This window comes from Notothenia rossii, assembly GCF_949606895.1.
Source record: "Notothenia rossii genome assembly, chromosome: 1".
NCBI lineage: Eukaryota > Metazoa > Chordata > Actinopteri > Perciformes > Nototheniidae > Notothenia > Notothenia rossii.
In genome coordinates, this window is record NC_136912.1 from 468,607 (window position 1) to 480,077 (window position 11,471).

At 48.6% G+C, this 11,471-nt stretch overlaps 2 protein-coding genes across 6 annotated transcripts in view; both read right to left on the minus strand.

Annotated features, from left to right (window-relative positions):
• Positions 1-11,296, minus strand: part of LOC307043640 (echinoderm microtubule-associated protein-like 6) — a 72,158-nt gene extending 60,862 nt beyond the window's left edge. For all 5 annotated transcript variants that reach the window (XR_013809425.1, XM_079688232.1, XM_079688231.1 and 2 more), the window contains exons 1-6: positions 10,971-11,296; positions 10,689-10,824; positions 7,454-7,655; positions 6,365-6,502; positions 3,676-3,932; positions 150-359 (exon numbers count right to left, since the gene is read on the minus strand). Coding sequence is in view for 4 of the 5 variants with exons in the window: in XM_079688232.1 (XP_079544358.1) it covers positions 150-359; positions 3,676-3,932; positions 6,365-6,502; positions 7,454-7,655; positions 10,689-10,809 (928 nt within the window). In the remaining variant the exon portion in view is untranslated. The remainder of the gene's footprint in view (positions 1-149; positions 360-3,675; positions 3,933-6,364; positions 6,503-7,453; positions 7,656-10,688; positions 10,825-10,970) is intronic.
• LOC307045099 (echinoderm microtubule-associated protein-like 6) overlaps positions 10,959-11,471 on the minus strand; it is a gene marked incomplete at its 3' end in the record, with an annotated part of 8,051 nt that continues 7,538 nt past the window's right edge. The window contains exon 4 of the mRNA XM_079690609.1: positions 10,959-11,156. Within this exon, the coding sequence (XP_079546735.1) occupies positions 10,959-11,156 (198 nt within the window). The remainder of the gene's footprint in view (positions 11,157-11,471) is intronic.

Genomic DNA, 11,471 nt, shown 5'->3' on the forward strand with positions numbered 1-11,471 from the left:
TCCCCCAGAGCAGAGACGTTGTTTAGAGACAGAGAGACAGGAAGAAGTCCCCCAGAGCAGAGACGTTGTTTAGAGACAGAGAGACAGGAAGAAGTCCCCCAGAGCAGAGACGTTGTTTAGAGACAGAAAGACCAATAAAGGTTCCTGACCTTTCTTGAGGCAGGGGAACCTGAAGAGCTTGACGAGCCCAAGGTCGTCTCCCGTCACCAGCGCCGCGCTGCTGTAGTTTGCATCCACAGAGTTCACGTTGCTGACCGTGGAGTATTTGGGCCAGATCCCGTTCACCTCCAGCCCGATGACGCCGGTCCATGTCATCCAGTGGATCCCCTTCGCCTCCTCTCTGGGAACCAGCTTCCCTGCTGCAGGACACAGAGGGTCAGGAGGTCAGGAGGTTAGGAGGCCAGGAGGTCAAGAGGTGGCCAGGAGGTCAAGAGGTCAGGAGGTTAGGAGGTCAAGAGGTGGCCAGGAGGTCAAGAGGTGGTCAGGAGGTTAGGAGGTCAGAAGGTCAAGAGGTGGCCAGGAGGTCAAGAGGTCAGGAGGTTAGGAGGTCAAGAGGTGGCCAGGAGGTCAAGAGGTTAGGAGGTCAGAAGGTCAAGAGGTGGCCAGGAGGTCAAGAGGTCAGGAGGTCAAGAGGTGGCCAGGAGGTCAGGAGGTGGTCAGGAGGTCAAGAGGTGGTGAGGGGGTGGTCAGGAGGTCAAGAGGTGGTCAGGAGGTGGTCAGGAGGTTGTCAGGAGGTCAAGAGGTGGTCAGGAGGTGGTCAGGAGGTCAAGAGGTTGTCAGGAGGTTGTCAGGAGGTTGTCAGGAGGTCAAGAGGTGGTCAGGGGGTGGTCAGGAGGTCAAGAGGTGTTCAGGAGGTTGTCAGGAGTTCAAGAGGTGGTCAGGGGGTGGTCAGGAGGTGGTCAGGAGGTCAAGAGGTGGTCAGGGGGTGGTCAGGAGGTCAAGAGGTGGTCAGGAGGTGGTCAGGAGGTCAAGAGGTGGTCAGGAGGTCAGGTGGTCAGGTGGTCAGGAGGTTGTCAGGAGGTCAAGAGGTGGTCAGGGGTTGGTCAGGAGGTCAAGAGGTGGTCAGGAGGTTAGGAGGTCAGGAGGTCAAGAGTTGGTCAGGTGGTCAGGAGCACAAGAGTTCAAGAGGTCAAGAGGAGGTCAGGAGGTCAGGAGGTGGTCAGGAGCTCAAGAGGTCAGGAGGTGGTTAGGAGGTCAGGAGGTCAAGAGGTGGTCAGGGGGTGGTCAAGTCGTCAAGAGGTGGTTAGGAGGTGGCCAGGAGGTTGTCAGGAGGTCAAGAGGTGGTCAGGAGGTGGTCAGGAGGTCAAGAGGTGGTCAGGAGGTGGTCAGGAGGTCAAGAGGTGGTCAGGAGGTTAGGAAGTCAGGAGGTCAAGAATTGGTCAGGTGGTCAGGAGCTCAAGAGTTCAAGAGGTCAAGAGGAGGTCAGGAGGCCAAGATTTCAAGAGGTGGTCAGGAGCTAAAGAGGTCAGGAGGTGGTCAGGAGGTGGTTAGGAGGTCAGGAGGTCAAGAGGGAGTCAGGGGGTGGTCAGGAGGTCAAGAGGTGGTCAGGAGGTGGTTAGGAGGTCAAGAGGTGGTCAGGAGGTTAGGAAGTCAGGAGGTCAAGAGTTGGTCAGGTGGTCAGGAGCTCAAGAGTTCAAGAGGTCAAGAGGAGGTCAGGAGGCCAGGATTTCAAGAGGTGGTCAGGAGCTAAAGAGGTCAGGAGGTGGTCAGGAGGTGGTTAGGAGGTCAGGAGGTCAGGAGGTCAAGAGGTGGTCAGGAGGTGGTCAGGAGGTCAAGAGGTGGTCAGGGGGTGGTCAGGAGGTCAAGAGGTGGTCAGGAGGTGGTCAGTTGGTCAAGAGGTTGTCACGAGATCAAGAGGTGGCCAGGAGGTCAGGAGGTTGCCAGGAGGTCAAGAGGTGGTCAGGGGGTGGTCAGGAGGTCAAGAGGTGGTCAGGAGGTGGTCAGGAGGTCAAGAGGTGGTCAGGAGGTCAGGTGGTCAGGAGGTCAAGAGGTGGTCAGGAGGTTATCAGGAGGTGGCCGGGAGGTCAGGAGGTGGTTAGGAGGTCAGGAGGTCAAGAGTTGGTAAGGTGGTCAGGAGCTCAAGAGTTCAAGAGGAGGTCAGGAGGTCAAGAGGTGGTCAGGAGGTCAGGAGGTCAAGAGGTGGTCAGGAGTTCAAGAGTTCAAGAGGTCAAGAGGTGGTCAGGAGGTCAAGAGGTGGTCAGGAGCTCAAGAGGTCAGGAGGTGGTCAGGAGGTCAAGTGGTTAGGATGTCAAGAGGTGCTCAGGAGGTCAAGTGGTTAGGAAGTCAAGAGGTGGTCAGGAGGTCAGGTTGTCAGGAGGTCAGGAGTTGGTCAGGGGTTCAAGAGGTGGTCAGGAGGTGGTCAGGAGGTCAAGAGGTCAATAGGAAGTCCTAAAAGGTTAGTCCCAAGTCTGGTCTTACGTCTTGACAGGTAAATCTTAGCATAAATTGTAGTCTAAACAAGGAAGTGCCAAGACGAGTCCCAAATCTAGACATGTTAGGCCCTAGTAAAGGGCAGTAAAAAGTCCTAGTCCAGAGAGGACAGTTATTAATCAAGTCCTAGTCTAGAGAGGACAGTTCTTAAGCAAGTCCTAGTCTAGGGAGGAGAGTTCTTAATCAAGTACTAGTCTAGAGAGGGCAGTTCTTAAGCAAGTCTAGAGAGGGCAGTTCTTAATCAAGCCCTAGTCCAGAGAGGGCGGTTCTTAATCAAGCCCTAGTCTAGAGAGGGCAGTTCTTAATCAAGTCCTAGTCTAGAGAGGACAGTTCTTAATCAAGTCCTAGTCTAGAGAGGGCAGTTCTTAATCAAGTCCTAGTCTAGAGAGGACTGTTCTTAATCAAGTCCTAGTCTAGAGAGGACAGTTCTTAATCAAGTCCTAGTCTTGAGAGGACAGTTCTTAATCAAGCTCTAGTCCAGAGAGGGCAGTTCTTAATCAAGTCCTAGTCTAGAGAGGACAGTTCTTAATCAGGTCCTAGTCCAGAGAGGGCAGTTCTTACTCAAGCCCAATCCAGAGAGGACAGTTCTTAATCAAGTTCTAGTCTAGAGAGGGCAGTTCTTAAGCAAGTCTTGAGAGGACAGTTCTTAATCAAGTCCTAGTCTTGAGAGGACAGTTCTTAATCAAGCCCTAGTCCAGAGAGGGCAGTTCTTAATCAAGTCCTAGTCTAGAGAGGACAGTTCTTAATCAGGTCCTAGTCTAGAGAGGACAGTTCTTAATCAAGTCCTAGTCTAGAGAGGACAGTTCTTAATCAAGTCCTAGTCTTGAGAGGACAGTTCTTAATCAAGCCCTAGTCTAGAGAGGACAGTTCTTAATCAAGTCCTAGTCTAGAGAGGACAGTTCTTAATCAGGTCCTAGTCCAGAGAGGGCAGTTCTTAATCAAGCCCAATCCAGAGAGGACAGTTCTTAATCAAGTTCTAGTCTAGAGAGGGCAGTTCTTAAGCAAGTCCTAGTCTAGAGAGGGCAGTCGTTAATCAAGTCCTAGTCTAGATAGTCCAGGTCAGATAGATAGGTGAGTCCAGATCAGACAGGTGAGTCCAGATCAGACAGGTGAGTCCAGGTCAGACAGGTGATTCCAGGTGAGTCCAGGTCAGATAGGTGAGTCCAGATCAGACAGGTGAGTCCAGGTCAGACAGGTGAGTCCAGGTGAGTCCAGGTCAGATAGGTGGGATCAGAAAGCTGTTACCTGGCATCCTGTAGAAGAGCCGCTCCCCGGCCCCGTCGTTGGTCATCAGGAAGCGGCTGTCCACGGCCCAGTCCAGGTGCGTAATGAAGGAGGCGGAGCGGCTGCACTCACCCACCTTCTTGTAGCGCTGCGCCACGGCGTACACGTCCACCAGCCCGTCGTTAGACCCCACCGCCAGGAAGGAGCCGTCGGGGGAGAACTTCAGCTCGTGGATCACCTCCTTCCTGTCCTTGATGTGCACCACCTCTGTCATGTCCCTGAAGACAAAGGAGATTAAAGAACCTTGATCCCAGGTCCTGGAACACTGAACTTTTGAAAGAACATCCATAACAGCACATTTTTAAGATCAAGAGCGACTGGAGTGTACTTTTCGTAGTTTCTCTTAACTTAAATGTAAGAGACTTTTTTTGCTTGAATCCCATTAACACATAGAGACTCAGGGACAGTTTCATCCCCATCAGACAGCTAAAAACTGAACTTTTGAAAGAACATCCGTAACATTGATCTGGATGCTACTTACAAATTATTTATCTAATATATCATATTCCAATCACTTGTATATAGACTCTCCTTGCACTATTCTATTTTATTTGTATTTACTTGCACTATTTTAACAATTGTATCTGTTTATTGCGTTGCTGAGACCTCAGATCTTCATTAACATATCTACACATGGAGTCCCCCAAGGCTCGGTGCTCGGTCCCCTTCTATTCACAATATACATCCTTCCGATTGGTGACATCATCCGCAACCATGGTCTCTGTTTCCACTCCTATGCCGACGACACCCAACTGTACATCAGCACAAAAGCTTCTGCCCATCTCCCCCCTCAGTCACTAATCAACTGCCTACGTGAAATTAAAACCTGGATGACCACCAACCTACTCAAACTAAACAGTGATAAAACTGAGCTCATGGTTGTGGCCCCCAAGGCACTGCTCGGGAAGGTTGGAGATCTGCTCCTCAACATTGACGGTTCCATCATCTCCCCATCCCCTCAGGTCCGCAACATTGGTGTTGTCTTAGATTCAACCCTCTCATTTCAGAACCACATCAACTCCGTTTCAAAATCAGCCTTCTTCCACCTCAGAAATATATCCAGACTCCGGCCATCCCTGTCCGACTCTGTTGCAGAGAAGCTGATTCATTGTTTCATTACCTCACGCCTGGACTATTGTAACGGACTCCTGTCCGGGGTTCCCAGCAAAACCCTGAACAGGCTCCAGTACATCCAGAACTCAGCTGCCAGGGTTCTCACACGCAGCAAGCCCTGGCAGCACATCACCCCCACTCTCTCCAACCTCCACTGGCTCCCGGTCAAGTCCCGCATCACCTACAAACTCCTCCTCCTCACCTACAAGTCCCTCCGTGCCCTCTCCCCTCAATCCCTCACAGATCTCCTCCTCCACCATTACACCCCGTCCCGCACCCTTCGATCCTCAGACTCGGGCCTGCTCTCCATTCCCCGTTCACGCCTCCGTACCGTCGGGGACCGTGCCTTCAGTGTCGCTGCCCCCCCCCCCCCCTCTGGAACTCCCTACATCAACCCTTAAAACTCATCTGTTCAACATCGCCTTCAAACAATAATTATGTTTATGTCTTGTCCTTGTGTGTTTCTTTGTAAAGCGACCTTGAGGTTATGAAAGGCGCTATATCAATTCAAGTTATTATTATTATTACGCTGTAGCTGTGCACACATGACAATAAAAGCCTTGAATCTTGAATCTGGACAATACACCACGGAGAAATAGGCACCCTGTTTCTCCGCCCCAGTACAGATGTAACCACGCCCACGTCGTTGTGACGCAGCGTCAGAGCGTCACCTCGTCTTCATCACTAAACATGAACCTGAAGCTCTTCAGAGAGACTCTCTTCAGATAGAAACAGAGGTTCTTAATGAGAGCAGATCACATGATGCTGAGTAAATGTTAATTACTCTTTTAATAATGATTCACCACGGGTTTAAGAGTAATAAACTAGAATCTGTAACAGCTTGATCCTTTTTGTCCCGTTTTGTATGACCTGTACTGACCTCTACTGACCTGTACTGACCTCTACTGAGCTGTCCTGACCTGTACTGACCTCTACTGACCTGTAATGACCTGTAATGTCCTGTACTGACCTGTAATGTCCTGTACTGACCTGTAATGTCCTGTACTGACCTGTCCTGACCTGTAATGACCTGTACTGACCTGTACTGATCTGTACTGACCTGTACTGACCTGTACTGATCTGTACTGACCTGTACTGACCTGTACTGACCTGTAATGACCTGTTTCTCCCCGAGCTACAGGTCATTCATCTGTATGTCTTCTTGCTATCTACTTATTTATAAAAGTATTTATCACCGCAATAAACCGTATTTAATGTAGTCTTAATTTACATTATTTAATTTCATATTCTGTTCTTGTACATATCATATTCTCTTTACGTGTATATAGACTTGTTGCACTACTTTGTATTTTTGTATTTTATTATATATGTTGCTTCGTTGGAGGAGCTCAGCTCAGAAGAATGTCATTTCTAAACTGTAGCTGCTGGGCATCTGATGATAACACCTTTGAATCTTGAACATTTGAATTTGATATAACTCCAGCATGTTATCTTGGTTCTCTTTATGGATCCAGGGCGCAGTCAGCAGAGCTACGTTGAAGTGGGCGTGGCTACAGCTCACCTGTGGACCACTCACCTGACGCGCAGCACGGTGAAGGATCCGTCCTTCATGCCCAGAGCCAGCTGAGAGCCGTCGTTGTTGAAGGAGACGCTGCGGACCGACTCCTCCATGTTGCAGCGAGCCAGCAGGGTGTGGTCGAGGAGGCTCCAGAGCCTGCAGCACACGGGGGGGGGGGGGGGGGGGGGGGTGTTTGGCAGATCATTTCTTTGTTGGAGCAATGCTTCTTAGCAATAGGAGATTTGTCACATTTGTCATGGGCACACCCCACACGCTCCGCTCTGCTGCTCATCCCTCAAATGCATTTTCCTCACATGTGGCAACATTTCAAAGGTGAATATTCAGGCTTTCCAACGGTATCAAATGTATTGCCAAGAAGCATTGCTCCAACAAAGAAATCATCAACACAAATGTCCTTACTTTTGGTGAGGGAGGTAGGTTTAGTTGGCAGTGTGTTGTTGTTGTTGTTGTTGTTGTGTTGTTGGTGTTGTTGGCAGTGTGTTGTTGGCAGTGTGTCGTTGTTGTTGTTGTTGTGTTGTTGGTGTTGTTGGCAGTGTGTTGTTGGCAGTGTGTCGTTGTTGTTGTTGTTGTGGTGTTGGTGTTGTTGGCAATGTGTTGTTGTTGTTTTTGTGGTGTTGTTGTGTTGCTGGTGTTGTTGTTGGTGTTGTGGTGTTGTTGTTGTTGTTGTTGTGGTGTTGGTGTTGTTGTTGTGGTGTTGGTGTTGTTTTTGTGGTGTTGTTGTGTTGCTGGTGTTGTTGTTGGCAGTGTGTTGTTGGCAGTGTGTCGTTGTTGTTGTTGTTGTTGTGGTGTTGGTGTTGTTGGCAGCGTGTTGTTGGCAGTGTGTTGGCAGTGTGTTGTTGTTGTTGTTGTTGTGGTGTTGGTGTTGTTGTTGGTGTTGTGGTGTTGTTGTTGTTGTTGTTGTTGGTGTTGTGGTGTTGTTGTTGTTGTGGTGTTGGTGTTGTTGTTGTGTTGTTGTTTTTGTTGGCAGTGTGTTGTTGTTGTTGTTGTTGGCAGTGTGTTGTTGTTGTTGGCAGTGTGTTGTTGTTGGCAGTGTGTTGTTGTTGTTGTTGTTGTTGGCAGTGTGTTGTTGTTGTGGTTGTGACCCACCTGACGGAGCGGTCGTCGCTCCCGGTGACGGCGACCGGTTGTTTGGGGTGGAGGTCGAGCGCCCACAGCTCCCCCTCACTGTGACCCTGCATCAGCAGCACAGGTTTGTCTCGGTCTCTCACCATCACCTCAAAGATCTCACTGTCCTGCGTCCCCGCCAGGATCCGGTCCGCCCTCCAGCACACGCTGCGGATCGACAGGCCTGAGCACAGAGGAGAGGACATCCACCAGGGGGGGTTTACAAACTCAATCTTTCACTTTGTGAGTACAGAGAGATCCAAATACCGTTCCCCACAATCCCCAAAACAAAAACAAATGTAAATAAAAATATGTACCGAGGCTATGCACAGCGCCCAGAGGGGGGTGCAGCAAGTGCAGCAGAAGCCAACTGTTGCTATCTTTGAACTATGGCGCCAAAACATAATTTCAGCCAATCAGCGTCGTCAAATCTGATGGTCACAGGGCGCCTACGTCAGCGCCCGGTGCAGTCTGTGAGTTGTTTGGACTCGTATCCAAGGAGACAAAACAGGAAGCTGTCAATCACTCTGGAAGCTATCATTAGCAGCCAATAGGAAAACTCCGTTTTTTACATAAAAATTGAATTATGGATTATCAATAATTTGTTCAAAGTGACAGACACATTGGATTAACCTATGGATTAACCTTCAGCCGCGTTTCTCGTATTTGATCAGAATAACAGCAAAAGGTGAGCCTATCTCTGTGTTGTGCTACCTAAAGCTACGTCGTGTGATGTCTGTATTTGCTTCCCCTGTCGCGAGTCCTGGTCGCTCAGTGATGATACTTATATTTCTAGAATCTGTGGAATCTCAACTTTTTAGCTCAGCTTGTTTGTGCATATCCGATAACTATATCGATTGATTTATACCTAGAGTGCGTTAGCATTTTTTCGCTCGGGGCTCATTTAGACACTTCTTGCGAGACTTGTGTTTTGTTTTGGTAAACATGGTTCATATCATCAGTTAGCTGAGTTTCTTCCTGTTAAATGAGCAGGACACATGAATAGTTTATTACATTTTAAGAAGCCCTGAGACACAGTTTCGTGAGAAAAAAAAAGGGGGGGAAAAGCCCCTTAACAGGTTATTACATTTTAGTGTTCCCAAAGCCCCGGTGTTCTGCAGTTTGTGTGGGCCTACTGTACTGTCGCACAGTTTATACTGTAGAAACTATGTCATAGCTAACCACACTGAAGATTATGGAGGTATTGATCAGTCTTCTCATATTTTTAAGCCTCACTTTGTCCTCAACCCCCCCCCCCTTTTTAACTGGACTGGACTCATGTTGGGTTGAAACCCGGATCGGACTCTTAGAGACTTTGTTTGTGTTCCTATGAACTGGACTGGACTCATGTTGGGGTGAAACCCGGATCGGACTCTTAGAGACTTTGTTTGTGTTCCTATGAACTGGACTCATGTTGGGGTGAAACCCGGATCGGACTCTTAGAGACTTTGTTTGTGTTCCTATGAACTGGACTGGACTCATGTTGGGGTGAAACCCGGGGCGGACTCTTCGAGACTTTGTTTGTGTTCCTATGAACTGGACTCATGTTGGGGTGAAACCCGGATCGGACTCTTAGAGACTTTGTTTGTGTTCCTATGAACTGGACTGGACTCATGTTGGGGTGAAACCCGGATCGGACTCTTAGCCTTTGTTTGTGTTCCTATGAACTGGACTGGACTCATGTTGGGGTGAAACCCGGGGCGGACTCTTAGAGACTTTGTTTGTGTTCCTATGAACTGGACTCATGTTGGGGTGAAACCCGGATCGGACTCTTAGAGACTTTGTTTGTGTTCCTATGAACTGGACTCATGTTGGGGTGAAACCCGGATCGGACTCTTAGAGACTTTGTTTGTGTTCCTATGAACTGGACTGGACTCATGTTGGGGTGAAACCCGGGGCGGACTCTTCGAGACTTTGTTTGTGTTCCTATGAACTGGACTCATGTTGGGGTGAAACCCGGATCGGACTCTTAGAGACTTTGTTTGTGTTCCTATGAACTGGACTGGACTCATGTTGGGGTGAAACCCGGATCGGACTCTTAGCCTTTGTTTGTGTTCCTATGAACTGGACTGGACTCATGTTGGGGTGAAACCCGGGGCGGACTCTTAGAGACTTTGTTTGTGTTCCTATGAACTGGACTCATGTTGGGGTGAAACCCGGATCGGACTCTTCGAGACTTTGTTTGTGTTCCTATGAACTGGACTCATGTTGGGGTGAAACCCGGGGCGGACTCTTAGCCTTTGTTTGTGTTCCTATGAACTGGACTGGACTCATGTTGGGGTGAAACCCGGGGCGGACTCTTAGCCTTTGTTTGTGTTCCTATGAACTGGACTGGACTCATGTTGGGGTGAAACCCGGATCGGACTCTTAGAGACTTTGTTTGTGTTCCTATGAACTGGACTGGACTCATGTTGGGGTGAAACCAGCTGGACTCTTTGCTTAAGCGCATTGAACTGTATATAGTGACTCTTTTCACCACACACTGATCTTATACACCTTTTTTCCCCATAACATATATCTGACGAAAATGGAAATTGATGTCTGATTTATATTGTATTGCAATTCGGTGATGGGGGAGACATCTCCCAAAGGAATTAATGTGTGTTTTGTTTGACTGAACAATTCCTGTGGAATATTCTAGATTATTGTTCGTCAGACCTGAATCTGACCACTTCATTAAAAATGGATCAAACCCGCTACAAATGTAAGATATTCCATATCGACAGTGTATTTTCATGTTGTTTTTATGTTTAAAAAATGTCAAAAGGAACAATGGCCACCGGGCATATTCACATCGCAGACACCTCTGCTTTAAGTCGTAGAACAAAACGTTAAAATCAGGGGAACGGGGAGTTTCAGGATAACAACCAAAAACACATTCAGAGAACCATTGACCTCCAGACCAGGGGACAGGAAGTGATGCTCACCCATGTGTATAAATATATATGCCGTTAATAGCTGTGCAGTATACACCTGCTGCTAAATCCTCTGCTGCTAAATCCTCAGAACCGTTATAGGATGTGTATTTTGTAAATTGTGTAACTTTTGTTATTATAATTATTTTTTAATCTTTAATACTTGTTGATGCTTCTTAGTTAACATGAAGCTGTCTTTGGCTCTTTCTGCTCTCACAATGTAGATACAGGTATTCTGATCTGAAGTCAGTTTAGGACTCATCCCTGCACCCATGAGCTCTTGTGTTCTGTGTCTCTCGGACCTTTGTAGCCCTGCTCCGCCTCCGTCAGGTCGATCTTGGTGATGGGTTTGAAATCGACGTCCCACAGGCGGATGCAGCCGTCTCGTCCTCCGGTGGCGAACCCCTCCTCACAGGCGTGCATGCTGAAGATCCCCGCCTGAACAACAACAACAACAACAAAGTATATCACTTGATTACATTAACAACAACCAAAACATTCAGAATCAGGTGGAATTCACTCAATGAAAGAAAGCTAAAGGAGTAGAGACAGGTGAACAATGTGACGTCCAATCAGATGCTTACCCCGTGAGCAGCTGCCACTGTGCGGACCAATGAGAATCCTTTCCAGACGTACACGTCTCCGTTCAGCGCTCCGGAGTACGTCAGCTCCTCTTTAGCCGTGGAGACGCACAGGATGGTCTGCAGGTCCCCCGTCTTCCCGAAGACCCCCCTCTTAGGAGTCAGGGCGTTCCCACACAGGGTCCAGAACTACAGACAGAACCACGTTTATATTCCCAAACAGGGTCCAGAACTACAGACAGAACCACGTTTATATTCCCACACAGGGTCCAGAACTACAGACAGAACCACGTTTATATTCCCACACAGGGTCCAGAAACTACAGACAGAACCACGTTATATTCCCACACAGGGTCCAGAACTACAGACAGAACCACGTTTATATCCCACACAGGGTCCAGAACTACAGACAGAACCACGTTTATATTCCCACATAGGGTCCAGAACTACAGACAGAACCATGTTTATATTCCCACACAGGGTCCAGAACTACAGACAGAACCA